Consider the following 21,821-nt stretch of genomic DNA (forward strand, 5'->3'; position numbering starts at 1 on the left):
GGTACAGTCTTACAGTTATAATATAAATAAGGCAAGAGAATGTAACGTAGAGCACAGGAAATATAGTCAGTAATATTGGAAAACTTTCTATGGTGACAGAGGGTAACTAGACTTATGGGGGTAATCATTCTGTAATGTATAGAAATATTTAATCACTACGTTGCATACCTGAAACGAATATAATATTGTAAGTCAATCATGCTCCAATTTTTTAAAAACTTTTGTTATAATAAAAACTTACATATGTTTAAAAAAAAGGAAAGAAAATTGATTGAAAAGCATCACCCTCATTTATGACTCAAGGTCGTCACTGTGGGTATTACTGATATCTAACGGCTAATGTATACACTCAAGAACCAGCAGGGCGCACACAGCAGGGCTGCTCTGCAGGTCCCCCATATCCTTTGCTCAATGCTCCCTCTGCCTCTCCCTTGCTGTGTGGCCCTCAGTGGCTGCTCATGGCCCACAGTATCTTTACCACCAGTAGCCATCCTCAGTCTTCTGGGTTGAGTGGAAGTGAGAGACGTGGAAGGAAGTGTTGGGAGATAGATGCAAAGGCCCAGTACAGCTCTCAGGGAGGCGGAGGATTCTGCTTACTTCCGATCCATCAGATGAGTTCCCAAGGAAGTTTAAACAAACATGTGCCTTCATACAGGCTCCACCTGGACCAGGGACAATCAGTAAAAGTGGCCTCAGAAAAAGGCCAAATGAGGCCTTGCTAAGGGTAAGGTGGGGGCCATTTCTAAGGGTCCCGGGAATAATACATAACCCCTCAGGCCACTCCTCCCCTCTCAGGGGAAGGGACTGGGCGAACCCACACTTGCTCTTTGAGGTCACCCCACTCACACACCAGCGAGCAGGCAGAGACCTCATCTCTCAGGGAGAAGGCCCCCGATGACCTCGGGAGGCAGCCTCTGCGTCTCTGGCCCAGGCAGAGGCTTCAGGCTCCTCCTCTCCAACCTGAGGGCCCTGGGCAGGCAGAGACCCGTCCTCCCCACCTGCGGTCCCCAGGAAGGTGCACACAGGAGCCAGGCGTGCTGGGAACTCGCTGGTTGTTCTGTTCTAGTTAGGGGCGGCCTGCAAGAGCTCCGTGTTCAACATCAGTCTGGTACTTGTTTCTCCAAGCATTATGATCACTCCTCAATTATCAGAGGACAGAGGTTTTCATACTTCAAAATCCTAATCCCGAAAGCCTCGCCCTGGGCTGGAATCACCTGACTCTTCCCGCTGGTGCTGCCGGTAGTGCCGGGGGAGGCCCTGCCTGCACTGTGGGTGGTCACAGCACACTCCATGGGAATCATGGATGATCCACGAGGCACTCTGTGCACCAGAGGAATTAAAAGGGGGCTGGAGGTCACAAAGGAAGAAACATCTGTGTTTTAGAGAATCCAGGACGGAGTACTGAGTATACATCTTCCACTATCTAAAATACGAAGACCAGGGACTTCCCCGGTGGCGCAGTGGTTAAGACTCTGCATTCCCCATGCAGGGGGCCCAGGTTCGATCTCTGGTCAGGGAACTAGATCCCACATGCATGCCCCCAAAAAGAGTTCGCATGCCAGTGGTTAAGAATCCACCTGCCGGTGCAGGGGACTCGGGTTCGAGCCCTGGTCTGGGAAGATCCCCACAGGCCACGGAGCAACTCAGCCCGTGCGCCACAACTACTGAGCCTGCGCTCTACAGCCCGCGAGCCACAACTACTGAGTCCATGTGCCACAACTACTGAAGCCCGAGCACCTAGAGGCTGTGCTCCGCAAGAAAAGCCATGACAAGGAGAGGCCCCCGCACCACAACAAAAGAGTAGCCCCCGCTCTCTGCAACTAGAGAAAGCCCGCGTGCAGCAATGAAGACCCAACGCAGCCAAAAATAAATAAATAAATAAATTTGTTGGGGGTGGGGGGGAAGAGTTCGCATGGCACAACTAAGGAGCTCACCTGCCACAACCAAATAAATAAATAAATATTTTTTTAAAATAAAATAAAATACAAAGACCAGCAAGCAGCATAGATGATCACAAAATGGGCAGTTGCTTCATAAAATCAATTATTTAACTAACATTTATTGCATCTAACTCAGTAGGTTTAATCACTGAAAACCCAAAACAGCACCTGAAAATGAGTTTTAAAATGGAACAGATCCTTATTAGCTCTGTCATAAGGAATGATTTTTAACTTCTCCAAAACAGCAGTATGTCAAACAGCAAGTCTAGGAAAACAGGAGTATTTGTGTTGGATTTCAGGCTTCGTTTGACTGCCAATAAAATTCGATGTTTACTTCTCCTTGAGCTTTAATGGCCCTCAGCTCCCTGAACTCCATTGCATCAGAACTAAGAGCCCTGCAAGTTATTATCCTAAGGACAAATTTAGAATGAGCACCGTACGCCAGTCACAACACTCACCTAGGGAAGAGAGACCACTGTCTAGTGTTATACTGCAAACCAGCATGAGTTCTGCCACTTATTATCCTCACCAGTCCAGCTGCTCCTACCCAGCTATCACCCTAGGACCTCAGGCCCGGGGCACACCTGTGTGTGGGAAAGTGCATTCAGACAACAGAACAGGAGAACTGCTCCACACCCCAGTAACCGACCTGGGATCCTCACTCTCGCTGAGCAAATGCAACCGCATATTCACAGGGGTGCAAGTTCTCTGCGAGCTCTCAGCAAGCAACCGGGCACTCTTACTAAAAAACAGCACGGAACACTCCACCTGTGCCCAGATTATCAATGTCCCACCGTAGCCACCATCCAAGACCTACTACCTTCCCCCGGCCCATCTCAGGGAGCCCATCTGGAATGGTTTCGTAAAAGTGTGGATGGTTGTTTAGAACTTGGGTCACCGGAACAGTCACAACCTCATCCACTTACAGCCGGTAACGAGTAAAAGGTGGTTTCCTAAAGGGCCTCTCCTGGTCCATCTAAATACAGCATGACACTGCTGCTAGCGTCAAAGCCCTAGTAACGTCTTCACCCAGGAGCTGTGGTCGCCTTGACTCCGCCCGCATTTATGTTCCCATCTGGCTTCCTGCTCCAGGAAGTCCTTAGCAACCTATTTATTATCCTTACACCAAGTTCAGGATGCATGTGTCTGAGACCATGAAAACAAAGCTCTCAAGACAAGCCCTCCTGACCCTGGACAAGCTCAGTCATTGAGACGGACATTCTCTTAAGTCAGAGCGTCCGAGATGGAACCTCAGTCCGTCCTTTATGCTTCGTGTGACCACAGGCACACTGTGTAACTACTTAGCACTCTGTATCTTCTTCTCTAAAATGGGGGTAATATAATACCTATGACTTTGTTGACTCAGACAAAGAAATAATACTAATATCACATATAAAGTGATTACAGCAGTTCTGGTACATGGTTTTTTCAAGAACTTAATATTTTTATTGCCACACTAATAGTACTGCAGTCGCCACCACCAGTGCTACTGAGTAGGAGCCCCTGTTACTGCTACTAGTACTTCTAGTACTACTACTGAGACGAGCCCGCACGTTTGCCAGGTCCTCTGCTCCCCCCTTTTCTGCCATGACTGCCCAACAACCAACCTCCTGAAAGAGGGGCCAGTGCTCTACCAGTTGCACCTTATGCAGCCCCCAGGTCTGGTTTTCCTGGACCCCTAGCAGGAAGTATTACCGGGGCTGGACAACTTTGGAATCAAAGCTCCCAGCACCCCAGTGCGGCCGATTCCCTCTCAGGAAGAACCCCAGTTCCTGCGGCCTCTCCCTCTGTGTCTGCTTCTCCCATAAGCTGCCACAGCAAAGACCTGGAGCTCATATTAGGATGGGATCCATCTAAAGTTTAGTGACCCCACCCAAGGGACCAACAGTGCAGGACAGCATGAAACACCTGCAGCTCGCTGCAAACCCAGCCACATGGGCCACGCTTTGAGACCCACCTGCCTTCACCTTCTTCAGCATCTGGTACCAAAGAGAAACTAGAGAACCAGGGACAGCAGAGAAAGACCTGCTTCAGGATACGATCCAACACTAAACCCACTCATCTCTGCTCACCCCAAACCAGGCACCTGGCATGAGCTGCAGGCACACCCCGACGCCCCAAGGTTTCCGGACAAGCAGAATTCATGAGCGCTTGCTCTGTGAGGTCAGGAAACCCTACACACACAGTCCACACCAGCTTGCTGCCTGTATTTCAAACAGAGACTTACTGTGACTATGCAGAAACACCATCATTGGGACAGCTGTACACAGGTCAAAGAAGGGCTGGGACAGACTGAGGGGCTCCTGCACCCTCTCCAACCCCTGAGGAAATCGCATGGGTTTGCATCTCCACCCTGCCCTTCACAAGGCCACGGCAGTATCTAGGTGGTCAGTGCTCTCTCAAAGACGGAACACGGCCCCATATAGATGTCCCCACCCTCTGGCACAATGGCCAAGCCACCTTTGTCATCAACGAGAACTCAATCTCCCAGGACCATCCAGTCACCTGTGAGGTGACAGAATTCTCTGGTTTCTCCAGTTGTGTGGGGCAGGCTTCACCTACCCAACTACCCACTGCCCGCAGTGCCCTTCAGGACAACAAAGCCTTTTAAACAAGAGCCACACAATAAAAAAATGGGTGGAAGACCTAAGTAAACACTCCTCCAAAAAAGACATACAGATGGCCCACAAACACATTTTAAAATGCTCAACATCACTAATTAGTACAGAAATACAAGTCAAAACTACAGTGAGATTTATCACCTCACACCAGTCAGAAAAGCCATCCTCAAAAACCCTATAAACAATAAATGCTGGAGAGGGTGTGGAGAAAGGGAACCCTCTTGCACTGTTGGTGGGGATGTAAATTGGTACAGTCACTATGGAGAACAGTAAGGAGGTTCCTCAAAAAACTAAAAATAGAGCTACCACGTGACCCAGCAATCCCACTCCTGGGCATATACCCGCAGAAAACCATAATTACAAAAGATACATGCACCCCAATGTTCATTACAGCACTATTCACAATAGCCAGGACATAGAAGCAACTTAAGTATCCGTCGACAGACGAATGGATAAAGAAGATGTGGCACATATATACAATGGAAGAGTACTCAGCCATAGAAAGGAACGAAATTGTGCCATTTGCAGAGACGTGGAGAGACCAAGAGACTGTCATACAGAGTGAAGTAAGTCAGAAAGAGAAAAACAAATATCATATAATATTGCGTACATGTGGAATCTAGAAAAATGGTACGGATGAACTTACTTGCAAAGCAGAAATTGAGACACAAGGTACAGAACAAACTCACGGACACCAAGGAGGGAATTGGGGGCGGGGGGAGGCAGGATAAATTGGGACTGACATATACACCCTACTATGCAAAAAAGAGATAACTAATGAGAACCTTCTGTACAGCACAGGGAACTCTACTCAATGCTCTGTGGTGACCTAAACGGGAAGGAAATCTAAAAAAGAGGGGATATATGTATACATTAACTGATTCACTTTGCTGTACAGAAGAAATAACACAGCACTGTAAAGAAACTATACTCCAATAAAAATTTTAAAAAGAGCCACACCTGCCACCTACAAACCACCTAGCAGACCCATCTCACCCCCAATAAAACCATATTTATGACAACTCACCTTCTCCACCTAAAACAACTCTTTCATAGCAACTGCATCTTCTATCCCTCCTGCTCTCACACACTCACAGGCTGGCCCTGTCCCTACGGCAGCACTAAGGTACCACAGAGAGCACGAGCCACCCAAGTGGATTTGCAGCAGACCTCCAACAGGCTGCAGCCGGAATAGGCAGGCCAACTGGCACTGTGCCCCCAGGGAGAACTGTCTCACTAGGGGATCTTAACCCAGAACCTTCTGGGTCATGGTGGTCACTGACCTCACAGCTTTCTGCCTTAGGTTCTCCCCTGCACATCCCCCTCCTACACCCTCTGCAAACTACCAAGGCTCTGCTTTCAACCAGCAATCCACTCCCACAGCCAGGGACCGAAACCAGAACGTGTGGTGCACAGAACTCGTGGTGAAGCTGGAGCTCCTCCCCGTGGGGGGCTTTGGCTCTCAGTGTCCGGCCCGCTGGGAAGGGCCAGCCCAGCGAAGGGTGTGCTCTTCCGAGCTCTGGGCAGCTCCAACCCAGATGCAGGGCCACGGGTTCTGTTCCGCTGGAAGGGGGAAGGTGAAGATACCTTCTTAGGAAAGCATTTATCAGATGTGACCTGGTAAAGTTAACAGTTATTTGTTGAGCATCTGTAAAATGTCTTATGTTGTCGTGGGCTCAGGTCCAAGTTTACTTTCTCCAAACCCCAGGGCACATCTTCTTTGAAGTTTTGCTGGATTTTCTTTTGGTCAAGGATCACTTTCAGCAGTTATACTGAGCACCGAGAACATCCTAACACAGTATGTCTTTCCTTTTCAGCACCACCCCTCCACGACACTATGTTTTCAATCAGTTAAAAGAAAAATAGCAACCCCCTGGAGGTCCACTCCTTCTAAGGACCTGTCCATTCTAAAGCTAAATACAACCGCTGGGCTACACGTTTCCTAGACAAGGTTTATCCTCGGACCTTAAACGACTGGCCTCTCCCCACCCGTCGCATCCGTCTCATTACTGAGCCACACACACCGAAAAGCAATGCGCTGTATGTAACAGCTTTTACCTCAATTAACGTAAAAATCCCCAAAACTAAATAGGATTTCCAGTAACACTTTATGATCGCTTTCGTTAGAGAAGGCTCCCGTGTATCCTTCTCGGCTCTCAACACTTCTTGATCCCAGTACCTGCAATGAGAAACCAAGCACAGTAAAGAACGGCCCTGCCACGGGTAAAACAGGGGAGGTGGCAGAGCGGAAGATAGGCCTTCACTCCAGGGCACTCTGTGGCTGTCCCATCAGTGCTGGTTAACTGCTTGCAGGGCTCCGGAAAGAGGAGGGTGCAGACCCTGAAGGACCAGAAAAACAGGCTCTGAGGGGAACAGTCACAGTCTCGGAAACAAGTTACTTCCAAGCTTTGCTGTATTCACAGCACCACGAGTAGCTCAAGAGGGCAGACAGCCTCCTCCAGGGACACCACCGCCGGGGACAGAGCTCAGCATCCAGGGCCTTGGCTCCCCTTCCACAAACGCACAGGAAACACGGGTCCCCCCGGCCTCCAAAGTGGGCGAAGCCCAGGGTCGGCCCCAGGCGGGTGAGCGTGCCATGTCATGGGCGAGGAGGCTGCAGGAGAACCCAGAGGAAGGTAAAGCCCACTCCAAACCACTGCCACACGCAGAAGCTCTCACCTTCCTTCCCCTCCCCCTCACCGCCTGCTACTCACCCCTGCAGCTCTTCCCCGAGGTGCTTGGAGCGATCCTCCGGAAGCACTGAGTACATGTCATCTTCTTCTAATCTGCGTTTGTGACCGATTTTAAACAAGGGGTTTAGCCACCTGTTAAAAATTAAAGGAGAGTGACATATATCCAAACTACACATCTGTCTAATTAGAATCCCACATCGACGGCCTCTGTCTTTAAAAAAATTTAAAAAAGAGGCCTACAGAAATAGGTCTACATTTTAAATATACAGAGATATGGGGGAAGAAAATTAGATGCGTGTTTACACACACACACACACACACACACTCTCTCTCTCTCTCTCTCTCTCTCTCTCTCTCTCTCTCTCAACTCTATACGCTGAGAGGCCCTGGAAGAAGTGGCACACTGGTAGCAGGGAGCATTCAAGTCTCCACATCTTGGTGTTTTGTTTTTTAACATACACAGTAATAATTTTTTTTATTCTTCTAATGAAAACTTTTAAGGTCAACTCTCAGCAGCTTTCAAATAACACAGTATTATTAACCACAGTCACTATGCTGGACATTACATCTCCATGACTTATTTCTTTTATAACTGAAGTTTGTGCCTTTTGGTCCCCTTCACCCAGATCTCGGCTTTTTAATATCCTTCCTAAGAGGAACCAGCGCTCCTTGAAGCAATGGCTGATTCCAAGGTTGGTTCAGTGTGTGTCAGCACCTGACAATTAGCTTTTTCATCATAAGTGCCTGCCTGACATGCACCCAGCCCTTGACCCCAACAAGGCAGAAGTGCAGGTACAAGCTCACCACGTGCACGTGCTCGCTCTCCCTCCCTCCCTCCCTCCCTCCCTCTCCCTCTCTCTCTGGGGCTGTGTGACCTCAGGTGTGCCTTGTACCCTTCAGGACATGTGAGTGATAAATCTTGCCATTTCAGAACTCCCTCTTGGTTGTTGCTGAGACATGTCTCACAATCTTAAGAACCACAAGGGCCAGTCCAGCCACAACATGGGCCCCAAAAGAGGAAATTTCTGGGCGGGCTGCTATAACTAGACCAGGTCCAGGTGAGTAGAGCCCCAGGCATTCCCAGCAACAGCATCACCATCGACAGGCCAGGACCAACGGCAGAGAAAGTACAAGATGGGCCTGGACATCTTGCACCCTAAAATAAGGAAGCTCTAAAGTAATCACAAGGATGTGTGCAAAAGACAGAGAAGCCGGCTTGAAGGGCTCTTGCTAGCCAAATCTGGGATACTTTAGGTATTAAATAAATGTCAGTGAATTATAACCCATTAAATAACAAAAGAATCCATGACTTTATTGCTTCATGAACAGCAGAGAAGGGAAAACTGTTGCAGTCTAGATTGCAAACAAATATAGAAGGAACAATGGAGTCAGAAAATTATCAATGGAAGTTAAACTCGTGGATGAAAGCTTGTGTGAACCATGACATTTACATAATCTCAAATTACCTCTCTACAAATTACTTATTATTAATGGAAAAAACAGTAACTATACAAAGGGCTAAAAAAAACATTATCCAAATCCATTATGCATTATTTAAATAACGATTAATACGCAGAGACAGCCCAAAGGTTAACACCATTCTACTCACTTTGCCAGAGTAAGGAAATTTCCAAGGCCAGACAATAATAACCCACGAAAGCAGAGACCACACTTCTTTTTTTTTTTGGCTGTGTTGGGTTTTCGTTGTTGCGCGCGGCCTTTCTCTAGCTGTGGCTCTTGAGCTCTAGAGCGCAGGCTCAGCAGTTGTGGTGCACGGGCTCAGTTGCTCCATGGCACATGGGATCTTCCTGGACCAGGGATCAAACCCGTGTACGCTGCATTGGCAGGCGGATTCCCAACCACTACGTCACCAGGGAAGCCCCACACTTCTTTTACTGCGTTATTCCTAGCACAATACAGGTAGAAAGGAGATGCTAAAGAATTCTTTGTTGAATAAGTGAATGTCTATGAATTATTAAAGAAGCAGTAAGAGAGACTGAGCTTCAGATTTTGCTAACCCTGGTAGCTTGGCACCTCTAAAGATCCCCAGACCAGGAGGCAGAAGACTGGATTCTAGTCCATCAGTGGTACTGAGGCCCCAGGGCCTCGACTGTCCCCCCGATCTCCTTCTCCACTCCAGTTCAGCATCTCCGTGACCCTTAATATCTCTAGGTCTCAATTTCCTTCCAAAGTAAAAGTATAAATCTGCGAGCATCACCACTAAACAGGTTTGAAAAATGTTTTCCCATTTATCCTACACTTATTCCCTCCCGAAAACGCTCAGGGAATTAACACTGGGATTTACCCTGAAAGGCCCTCTTTAAAAGTTTACTTGCACAGGAAAAGATGCTCAACATCACTCATTGTCAGGGCAATGCAAATGAAAACCACAATGAGATGCCACCTCACATATATTAGGATGGCTGTTATCAGGAAGGAAGGAAGGGAGGGAGGGAGGGAAATAAGTGTTGGCAAGGATGTGGAGAAACTGGAACCCTTGCACACTGCTGCTGGAAGTGTAAAATGGTGTAGTCACAAAGGACAGATACTGTATGATTCCACTTCAATGAAGTACTTAGTCAAATTCAGAGAGAAACAAAGTGGCACTGTGGTTGCCAGGGCGGGAAGGAAGGAGAGTGGGGAGTTAGTGTTTAATGACACACTAAGGCAGGATGAAAACAGTTCTGGAAATTGGTTGCACAATGATGTGAATGTACTTCACACTACTGAACCATATGCTTAAAAATGGTCAAGATGGTAAATGTTATTTTATATGCATTTTACCACAATTTTAAAAAATTGTAATGATACTTTGCTGCTTTCTGATTGCATGACCTTGAATTAGCCACATGACCTCTCAGTACTGGCCTCCAGCAAACGGGGAGAACACCTGGAGATAATAACACCTCCCTGGGCTGCTGAGCCATCAACTGAAAGGATCAGTGTTGCTCTGAACACTACAAAGTCCCATCAGACAAAGAGCAGAGGTCACCATGACAGCGATCTTGAGGAATCCCATGTGGGCCCCAGCAGAAAACAGATGAAGTTGCTCAATTAGGCAAATGTCTTTCCCCATAGCTCTTGATTTAAGGACCCTCACAAATCCCTTCACTTCCCAAATCTGGGTACCATCAAGGCACGAAGGTTTTCACTTCCATCAGATGGCAAGCTCACTGACGGGAGCCTAAAGTATGTGTCGCCACCTGAACAGTTGGACATGGAGACCTGAGTCAATTGGCACCCTGACCCCAATTTTTCACTGACAGCACCGAGACCACTGCCAAACCAGCCATCCCTCAGCCCAGTTCCAACCCAAGAGTCGTCCTCGCCACCATGATACTCTCTCCTCCCCCCACCTCCCACAAGTCTTCATCCACAGCAGCACTTCCCTCCTAACTGTCCCACCAGAGACCACAACTCCCTCCAGGCAATGACAACTCACACGCTATGTGGGATCTCCATGGGCCTCGCGTGCCACGGTGCCTGGCACAGATATCACTGGAACCTATCCAGCGTGACATCAGAACACCCACAGTGCTGATGAACTATCTTGAAACGGGTCACCACCCTGGCTTTCCTGGAGTGGCCCACAGCCAAATCCAATTAGACGTGGGTGGCAATGTTCAAGCTAGAATCTTCTCTCCTTTCCTCTGTAACTTTCCCCATTTCTTTTCTTTTTTTTTTTTTAATCAATTTATTTTTTTGGCTGCATTGGGTCCTCGCCGCTGCCCATGGGCCCTCTCTAGTTGCGGAGAGCGGGGACCGCTCCTTGTTGCGGTGCGCGGGCTTCTCATTGCTTTGGCCTCTCTTATTGTGGAGCACGGGCTTCAGTAGCTGTGGCATGCGGGCTCTAGAGCGCAGACTCAGCAGCCGTGGCGCACGGGCCTAGCCGCCCCGTGGCATGTGGGATCTTCCCCGACCAGGGATCGAACCCGTGTCCCCTGCATTGGCAGGCAGATTCTCAACCACTGTGCCACCAGGGAAGTTCCCCCCATTTCTTAAAACTTGCTCAAAATCCATTTTCTCATCCCTGCTCTTTTTATCCACTTCCTGTTGTAAGTGAAGCAGCAATGCAAGCTGCGTGCCCCCAGCTCCCTCCATACCCTCTACCCTGGGGTCCACCAGAGTCCTCCCAGGCTGTGGGCACTGCAGAGCCTTCCTGCCTCCGAGCTTCCAGGCCTTTTCTGGTTCACCCCTGGCCTTCTTATCTCCCTTTCCTCCCACCAGCTAATCCCCTCCTTTCACTTCTTCATAGTGTCCCTTGTCTTATCACCACACTGTCTTCCAAATACTTTTTCCCACGCTACAACCAAGACTGAGAATCTACAACTACTGTGCATGGGTAACCATCCTCATCGCCTCCTCAAAAATAATTTTTTTAATTAATTTTTATTGGAGTAGAGTTGATTTAGTGTTGTGTTAGTTTCTACTGTTCAGCAAAGTAAATCAGTTATACATATACATATATCCACTCTTTTTTAGATTCTATTCCCATATAGGTCATTACAGAGTACTGAGCACAGTTCTGTGTGTTCACAGTAGGTTCTTATTACTTATCTGTTTTGTATATAGTAGTGTGTATATGTCAATCCCAGTCTCCCAGTTTATCCCTCCCCTCCAAAAAAAATTTTTTGACACATTTGCACGCAATTCAGTTAACACTGAGAATAAAACAAGGAATCACAAGTAAAATATTGCTCATGCTGACCACCTCCTAAGGTTCAGAAGGGATTGAAGCAGTATTGGTTGGAACTAACAAGTAAGGGACCTCACAACCAGCTGGTGACACCTTACCTACCTAGCACAGCACACACGGCCACCACTAGATACAGGACTCAATTCGTCACCAAGATCCCTCTATGCCGGTGAGTGCCTGCGCTGACTCACCTCTGAATATCTGGCCTTTAGTGTCTGTTCCAATCAAACGCTTTCTTCCAAACTATTAAACTTCTTCCCCCATGAGGGATGACAGAGCTCTTGCTTCCAAGTTCCAGGTATCCCTCCTGAGAGTAAGGAGTGTGACGATGACTGCCTACCCAAGCAAGCCTTTGATGCTACTCATTGGGATTTGTGAAACCACAGAGCAAAGGAAAGAAACTACCTTACTTGGGTCAAAGAACCATTCCAGCAGCTGAATCAAATGCATGTGAACAAGTAATTCACATTTTCTTAATTAAAAGGATGCCTAGGGGACTTCCCTGGCAGTCCAGTGGTTAAGACTCTGCTTCCACTGCAGGGGGTGCGGGTTCGATCCCTGGTCGGGGAACTAAGATCCCGCACGCCATGCGGTGTGGCCAAAAACAAGGATGTCTAACTCAAGGTTAAAGAACTGATAGAATTTATTAAGTTACCTTGATGCTTTCACAGAGTGCGCAGTGTTTTGGTGCATGGGAAATAAACATCAATGCGTCTAGGTTAATTTAGGATATATGGCATCTCATACGGCTTGCAAAGCTGTGCCTCATGCCTCATCAGTAGTCTGGGTCTGCCCACACTACGTACACCTGATATTTTCTTTTTCTTTCCTTTTTTTTTTTAGTATTTATTTAGGCTGCGCCAGGTCTTAGTTGTGGCACACCGTATCTTCGTTGCTGCGCGTGGGATCTTTAGTTGCGGCATTCAGACTTCTTAGTTGCAGCATGCATGTGGGATCTAGTTCCCCAACCAGGGATAGAACCCAGGCCCCCGGCATTGGGAGTGTGGAGTCTTACCCATTGGACCACCAGGGAAGTCCCATCTCCTGCTATTTTCTATTCTAGCCTACTTCATTGCAAGAGAAATGCCAGTCATGATATACCCATAAGGACAGGAGCATTATTCACAGTACCCAAAAGGTGGAAGCAATGATGAATGAACGGAAAATCAAAGTGTGGTACACATGTACACTGGAATATTACTGAGTCTCAAAGAAGGAAATTCTGACACAGGCTATAACATAGATGAACCTTAAGGATATTATGCTAAGTGAAATAAGCCAGTCACACAGAGACAAATACCATATGATTCAACTTATATGAAGTATCCAAAGAGTCAAAAATGACAGACACAGAAAGTAGAAAGGTGAAAACCAGGGGAGGGGGGAGGAGGAGGGGGAGGGGAGGGGGAGGGGGAGGGGAGGGGGAGGGGGAGGGGAGGGGAGGGGGAGGGGAGGGGAGGGGGAGGGGAGGGGAGGGGGAGGGGAGGGGAGGGGGAGGGGTACAGAGTTTCTGTTGTACTGATGAAAAGGATCCTGTGGACCATGATGATGGTTGCACAGCAGTGTAATGTCATTAATTCCACTCAAGTGTACACTTTAAAATGGTTAAGGTGGTAAATATGTTGTGTATTTTACCACAATTTTTAAAACTTATTTTGAAGAAGGAAGAAACACCAGTCGAAATCCACAAAACTGATTTCGTGCTGCACTAACGGGCTGGGATCTTACGTCTGATCCACACTGGTGTGGACAGCTGTCCGCTGGGCACACACAGTCCTCAGCACCGTCATCTCCACAACAGACTGGGGCTCCCTCAAGGGCAGGACAGCCTCGCGGACGCTTCGCACACTCCGTGACCCGCACGGTTCCTGGGACACAGTGAAGCTCAGTGAACACGGAGCCACATGGAAATGACCTCCTTCCCCAGCTCACACTTGGCTGCCACCCTGTGTCACTTATTTTGCATAAAGTGAGAAGGAAGTGACATGTAAAACGACCAAAACAATACAAGTACTTACGCTGTAAAGGCCAATGCCCCACGGAGCCATGTGCCTGACCGGACCAAGGGAACCCCACACTCCCAGGAGGGCTCACGGATGCCCCGGGAGTGCACAAAGCCACAGAAACACAGGCGCATCTTCCTGGCAAGTTTTATTAAACTGTGGAGCATGCTTAAAAAAAAAAACTCAACACTGAATGAAGAGAACAACTGGCAAAGACGTGTCATGGCCTCTATAGGTGTCGGGCAGTGTTTACAGTAGGCAGGGATGGGGCTAGAAAACAGAACTGAGGCTCCATTATTGGGAAGCTGTACCCACTTGATGTTGAGGAAGTGTATCTGTGAATGAAGCCATTGCTTTTTCAGCTCTGTTCCCCAAGGCCCCCAAGAGGAGAGGCTGAAGGAGACACTAAGAAGTGTCGAACTGTTAGCCAAAGCAGCTCCCTGCACTCTCTGACAGACGCCACTCCCCCAAACCCCTGTGGCTAAGTGCCTTCTTGTCCTCTCCTCGTAGATGGCTAACAGGCATCTCCACTTATGAGTCCAAGATGGGACTCCTGACTTCCCCACCAAAGTTGCTCTTCCCATTCTCTCTGTAGATGTCAACCTCACAGACGCACTGCTCAAACCAGAAACCTGGTGGTCACTACCCTTGATGCCTCCCTTCCCCTCACCCCCGCAGCCAACCCGCCAACTAGTCCCACAGCTGCTTCCTCCAAAATGCAGCCTGGCCCCAACCACTTGGCATCTTTTGTCACCCTCCCACCACCATCGACCCGAGACCGAAGCCCCAAGCCGCCATCGGTTCTCAGAGCTGCAAGAGCCTGCAAACTGTACTGCCTGCTTCCACCCTTGGTTTCCCTATGATCTTTCTACAGAGAAGACAGAATGCTGTCTTCAAAGTACAAGAGCAGGGCTTCCCTGGTGGCGCAGTGGTTGGGAGTCCGCCTGCCGATGCAGGGGACGCGGGTTCGTGCCCCAGTCCGGCAGGATCCCACATGCCGCGGAGCGGCTGGGCCCGTGAGCCATGGGCGCTGAGCCTGTGCGTCCGGAGCCTGTGCTCCACAACGGGAGAGGCCACAACGGTGAGAGGCCCGCGTACCGCAAAAAAAAAAAGTACAAGAGCATGCTGTCCTCCTGCACTAGAATTACACCTACGGTCCTGACCGAGTGCAACTCATGATGGGCCCCTCCCAGCTCACCACCCCATGTCCCGTCCAGCACCTCTGCTCAGCGTTCCAGCCATGCTGCTGTGCTGTGCTTCCGAGAACCTGCCCCGCTCCTGACTGCTGTTCCCTCTGTTGGGAACAGACAGATCCACTTGCGCACTTTCCCCCATCATTACACCTTTTCTCTTCCAGGTCTCAAGCTAATTGTTGCCTCCACAGAAAGGCCTGGACTGCCTTGTCTAAAAAAGCAAATCCAGATTCTCTACTTCCTCCTTCCAACTTTCTTTACCCATTTACTACATTCTATTTGTTGAGAGAAAAAATAATCCACTTATTTATTTCGTCCTCCATGCAAGAGCTCCATGCAGGTAGGACCCAGTCTTCCCGTGGTGGTTCACTGGGCCCAGCACAGAGTGAGTCACTCAAAACTCTGCTGAATAAATAAATGAACAACTTGCTGGTGGAGGAGCCGCGGCAAAGAACACACTCACACAACCCTCTCTAAATTTCTCTAGGAGAAGGGGAATGCAAAGGTCAGCTGAGGTCAGTTAATCATTCAACAAGTGCCCTCACCCCACTCAAATAAGTCATTTATTGTTGAAAGAATAATGCATTTGAAAGCGTTTTTAGCTGTGGCAAATTATTAATCATTGTTTAGTGCTCCCTGATTACTGGAGGCTTCCATGACCCAGCCTGGGCAGGGCTGCTGACACAGGGGGTGTAGGGAAGCAGAGTGACCTGGGTCAGAGAGTCCAAGAGCAGGGACTGAGGTGAGGGACAAATGAGAGGCACGCAGACAGATCTCACAGTAAGACCCACCCTACCGCACTGGAACACTTTCCCCTATGGCAGGATTTCTTTTTTGTTTGTTTGTTTTTGTTTTGCGATACGCGGGCGTCTCACCGCTGTGGCCTCTCCCGTTGCGGAGCACAGGCTCCGGACGCGCAGGCTCAGTGGCCATGGCTCACGGGTCCAGCCGCTCCGCGGCACGTGGGATCTTCTCGGACCGGGGCACGAACCCGTGTCCCCCACATCGGCAGGCGGACTCCCAACCACTGCGCCACCAGGGAAGCCCTGGCAGGATTGCTTAAGCTCAGCGGTGCTGACATTTCAGGCTGCATGCTTCCTCGTCACAGGTGGCTCTTCTGTGCTTTGTAGGAGAGTGTGCAGCCTCCCTGGACTCCTTCCTCAAGATGCCAGTAGCATCTCTTCACCCTAAATTGTGACAACCTAAAATGACATTTTGGTAGCAAAATCTCCTAGATCAGAACCACTGCCCTAATCTGTCTTTCTGGAAAAGGCACAGAACTCTACTTCAAAGGTTGGCCCCAGAGAGTAGCACAGCACACTGGCAGCAGTCCTTAGCCACCGAGTCAAGGGTTATGGTTGAAACACATTCCTGTATTCGCTGGTTCAATTGTCCTTGAGCAGCTCAGTCTGGGAGCAAGGGATCTATGTTAACAAAGAATTACAATATGATGTGGAAACTGTGGTTGTGAGCTATGCATAGGATCTGCTTCTTGGCTTTTTTGCAGGTCAATGTAGGACGAAGTAGGGCTAAGGGATCAATCCCCCAGCTTACCCATCTTCTATACAGCACAGGTTCTCAAACTGTGGTCCCCACTGCAGCAACATTAACATCCTGCAACTCGTTACAAACGCAAATTCTCGGCCCCAACCCTGCCCTATGAAAAATACTCTGTGTGGCCCAGCAAGCTGTACTGTACCAAGTCTTCCAGGCGATGCTGACGCCGGCTGCAGTCTGAGAACCTGCCATAGAGCATGCTTTGGCACACCTTGTCTGTATTTACATCAACAGTCCCAACCCTGGGCTTCCTTAGTGTCGCAGTGGTTAAGAATCCGCCTGCCAGTGCAGGGCACACGGGTTCGAGCCCTGGTCCGGGAAGATCCCACATGCCGCGGGGCAACTAAGCCTGTGTGCCACAACTACTGAAGCCTGCGCTCTAGAGCCCATGCTCCACAACAAGAGAAGCCACAGCAATGACAAGCCCGCGCACCGCAATGAAGAGTAGCCCCTGCTCACCGCAACTAGAGAAAGCCCGTACACCGCAACGAAGACCCGACACAGCCATAAGTAAATAAATTTATAAAAAGAAAAAAAAAGAATAAAACTAGACCATTATCTTACACCACACACACTAAAGTTAACTCAAAATGGATTAAAGACTTGAATGTAAGATCTGAAACCATAAAATTCCTAGAAGAAAATATAGACGGTAACCTATCTGACATCAATCTTAACAATGTTCTTGTGGATCTGACTCCAAAGGCAAGGGAAACAAAAGCAAAAATAAACAAATGGGACTAGAAGGCTTCTGCACAGCAAAGGAACCCATCACCAAAATGAAAAGGCAACCTACTGAATATAAGATATTTGCAAATCACGTATCCAACAAGGGGCTAATATCCAAACTATATAACGGACTCATACCTCTTCACAAAAAAACAAAACAATAAAACTGATTAAAAAACAGCAGAAGATCGGAATGGACATTTTTTCCAAAGAAGGCATAAAGATGGCCAACAGACACATGAAAAGATGCTCAACATCACCAATCATTAGGGAAATACAAATCAAAACCACACTGAGGTATCACCTCACATCAGTTAGAATGGCTATCATCAAAAAGACAAGAAATAACAAGTGTCGGAGATGATGTAAAGAAAAGGGAACCCTCATACACGGTAGGTGGGAAGGTAAGTTGGTGCAGCCACTATGGAAAACAGTACGGAGATTCCTCAAAAAGTTAAAAACAGAACTACCACACAGTCTAGCAATTCTACTTTGGGGTATATATCCAAAGGAAATGAAATCTTCATCTCAAAGAGATACCTGTACTCCCATGTTCACTACAGCATTATTCACAATAGTCAAGGTAAGGAAACAACCTACCTGTCCAACAAATGAATGGATAAATAAACTGTGATATGTATATGTACATATGCATATGTATACACACACACACATATACACACACACATAACACAATGGAATATTCTTCAGCCTTAAAAAAGAAGGGAATCCTGTCATTTGTGACAACAATGAATAACCTAGAAGGCATTATGCTTTCTTTGTGAAAGAGAAAGACAAATACTGCATGGTATCACCTATATGCAGAATCTTTTTTTTTTTTTTTTTTTTAAAGTCAAACTTATAGAAACAAAAGAAAAGTGGTTGCCAGGAGCCTGGGGATAAAAAGGGAAAGGTTGGTAAAAGGGTACATACTTTCAGCTCTAAGATGAATAAGGTCTGAGAATCCAATATAAAACATGGTGACTATATTTGATAACACTGTATTGTCCAACTGAAATTTGCTAAGATAGAACTTAAATGTTTTCACCAACAAAAAAGGTGTCCGTGAGATGATGGATGTATACTTAATTTGATGGGAGGAATCTTTCCACAATGCATACATATATCAACTCATCACATCGTAAACTCCAAATATCCTACAATTTTGTCGACTGACCTCAGTAAAGCTGGGAAGGAAAAAAAGAAAAGACTGGCTGCTACTTATCCTCGTTCCTCTAAACCCATGGAATTTCCCAAGTAACAGTGTGTGGGCTCCGACTGTTTATGCTGACAAGGTGACTCATGGTTGGCTCCTAAAGGTCGTGCTAATGAGGACTCAGGATGGGGAGTAGCCACACCAGAAGACTAACCGTGGGATTAGAAGGTCGGGCCTGTGAGTCCATGCTTTCAGCCTGACCTCTGTAGAGGGGGGTCTGAAGATAAGATCAATCACATGGCCAATGGTCCAATCCATGATGCCTACATAATGAAACCCCAGTAGGAACTCTGGACACCAAAGCTTGGGGGAGATTTCCTGGTTGGCCATACTCTACCATCGCACACCGATGTGCTGCAAGGGTGACATGTCCTGCCTCCGCAGGAATAAGACAAGGAAGGAAGTCTAGAGTTTGGGACCCTCTCAGACCTCACCCTGTGTGACTCTCCCTTTGACTGGTTCCAATTTGAATCTGTTTGCCATAATAAGCAATTGCGTTCTGTGTGTTGTTCTAATGAATTATTGAATGGGAGGAGGTTGTGCGAATCCTTTAATTTGTAGCCAGTGGGTCAAAAGTGAGGGTGGCCTGGGGAGCCCCGGACTGGGAGCTGGCGTCTGAAGGGAGGGAGGGCAGTCTTGTGGAGGACGAGGCCCTTCACCTGTGCGGTCTGGGTCAACTCCTGGGAGTTGGTGTCAGAACTCAGTGCAGAACTCTGCCCTAGAGCTTAAGATTCCACATCATCAGCTCACATCTCAGGACAACACATGCTTAGCTTCTGCTGGCCGAGAGGTCCCCCCACCAACTGGCTCCTCTGCTCTGACCACCTCCTTCTCCCACAGCCTCTCTGTCCTCCCCGCAGTTAATACACAACTACAGTCCTAGACCTAGTGCCCATCAGCCCATTGCTGTCACTATGAACATTTCTGCCAACACGGAAAGAAGAGACTAGGAATGTTTTAAGAGCTCCCTCCTCTTGCTCGGTGGGCACGGGCTCTTTCTAACTCTAGGACAGACTTCTCACATTTTATTCTGTAATGAAATCACCTGAGAAGCTCGTTAAAAATAAACAGACCCCACTCACCAGGGTTCTGACTCCCCAAATCTGGGGCAGAGACGAAGAATCTGCATTTTCAGCAAGCATTCCTCGTGGATTTGGTCTGGAACTGCGTGGAGAATTACCCTTCCAGGAAAGACTGGCGGTGGTAAATGATTGTTGGATCATAGGGGATGAGAGCTAGAACACACTTTGGAAAATCTAGTACAGCCCATGAGCCCCAGAGAGGAAAACTGGCCTAAGATGGCAAGGTCGGTTAAATGATTGAACTAGAACCAAAAACTCAGGCCTTGGGATACCCGGCCTGAGGAACCTTGCAAAAGGGTAGGTCAAAGATCCCTCCCTCCCCGTGGAATCTAGCTGTGGTGGATGCCTGAGGGAAGGACGGGGAAGCAAGGATTTAGGATACTGCCTAGCAGACCAGCTACTGAATGGGAATGCACGGGCCCCTGTTACTGGTGTCCCCTCACGCCCGCCACTCTGGCCACCACTGACCGCTGGCTCAGAAGTGGAACAGGTCTGAGGCTCCAGGCAGCTGTGGAAATTGACAGCAGCAACTGGAACGAGGTAGGAGAAGGGCTGTCAGTGGACAGATTACGAGCACCTGGGGCCATGCCAGTGTGAAGAGGGTAGGACTCAAGTCAGGGACACCTGTGAGGAGAGAACCTGGCCCTGCCTCACACGTAAGGGCATTAGCGATAAACAGTCAACCTGTTCAGGAAACCCAACAGTAAACAGTGCTGGGGAAACATCAACCTTGGTGGGAATCAGAAAAACACAGAGGTGCCACGCCAGACCCAATTTCATTTTTCCTTCCAGTTTGGCCAGGTCAACACAGACACAACTACAGGATTGGCTTATTTCAAATTGATCCAATTTTCCTTTAAAACAACCCAGATGTAGGGACTTCCCCGGTGGTGCAGTGGTTAAGAATCCGCCTGCCAATGCAGGGGACGTGGGTTCGATCCCTGGTCCGGGAAGATCCACATGCTGTGGAGCAACTAAGCCCGTGCGCCACAACTACTGAGCCTGCGCTCTAGATCCTGCGAGCCACAACTATTGAAGCCCTCGTGCCTAGAGCCCATGCTCCACAACAAGAGAAGCCACCGCAATGAGAAACCCGTGCACCGCAACGAAGACCCAATGCAGCCAAAAAATAAATAAATAAAATTAAAAAAACAACAAAAAAAAACCCCAGATGTGTTTAATACAAAGCCAGTGTATCCTTTGCCTCAGAAATTTAACTTTTAGAAATGCACTCCAGGGACGTCCCTGGCGGTCCAGTGGTGAAGACTCTGTGCTTCCTCTGCAGGGGGCGCAGATTTGATCCCTGGTCAGGGAACTAAGACCCCCATGCTGTGCAGCGCAGCCAGAAAAAAAAGAAATGTACTCCACAGAGCTAAACTGTAAAGCTTGGGAGAGAAGGCCAGCACTTTCTCTCCCCAGTGCGTAGTCCAGTACCTGGGGCAGAGAAGGATGAATGATTACATGGCTCAGAATTAAAGAATCAGGCCAGAGATGATTACACTCAAAATACTACCTTAAAAAAGTAGCCAAGGGGCTTCCCTGGTGGCGCAGTGGTTGGGAGTCTGCCTGCCGATGCAGGAGACACGGGTTCGTGCCCCGGTCCAGGAGGATCCCACATGCCGCGGAGCGGCTAGGCCCGTGAGCCATGGCCGCTGAGCCTGCGCTCGGCAACGGGAGAGGCCACAGCAGTGAGAGGCCCGCGTACCACAAAAAAAAAAAAAAAAAAAAAAAGGAAGCAGAATGTGAACCCATCAGAGTATGCAGACTAATTGAAACTCTAAAAAAATGAATACAATGCAGGTATACCGATGAAGATTTAAAAGAAATAGACACTGAAGAGTTTGAAGTTGACCTTTAATTCTTTTTGAGGAAAGGGAAGGGCTTATGACTGGGACAGGATACTTGAAGGTGGATGGGGAAGCTGGCAGAACCTTATTTCATAATCTGGGTGGTGGTTACAGGGTGTTAACTCTACAATAGTTCTCTAAAGCTATGCCTTTGTATAATATTCTGTGCCTGTTGTATGACACAAAGAGTAAAAAAATTGTGAAGTGAGAAGATGTACAATGTGATTTCAATAGATAATTTAAC

At 48.1% G+C, this 21,821-nt stretch overlaps 1 protein-coding gene across 1 annotated transcript in view; it reads right to left on the bottom strand.

Moving 5' to 3' along the window:
* ABCC4 (ATP binding cassette subfamily C member 4 (PEL blood group)) overlaps positions 1-21,821 on the bottom strand; it is a 214,944-nt gene that overhangs the window by 163,836 nt on the left and 29,287 nt on the right. Inside the window, exons 2-3 of the mRNA XM_030856904.2 lie at positions 7,276-7,386; positions 6,620-6,740 (exon numbers count right to left, since the gene is read on the bottom strand). Of these exons, the coding sequence (XP_030712764.1) occupies positions 6,620-6,740; positions 7,276-7,386 (232 nt within the window). The remainder of the gene's footprint in view (positions 1-6,619; positions 6,741-7,275; positions 7,387-21,821) is intronic.

This window comes from Globicephala melas, chromosome 18 (genome assembly GCF_963455315.2).
Source record: "Globicephala melas chromosome 18, mGloMel1.2, whole genome shotgun sequence".
Lineage (NCBI taxonomy): Eukaryota > Metazoa > Chordata > Mammalia > Artiodactyla > Delphinidae > Globicephala > Globicephala melas.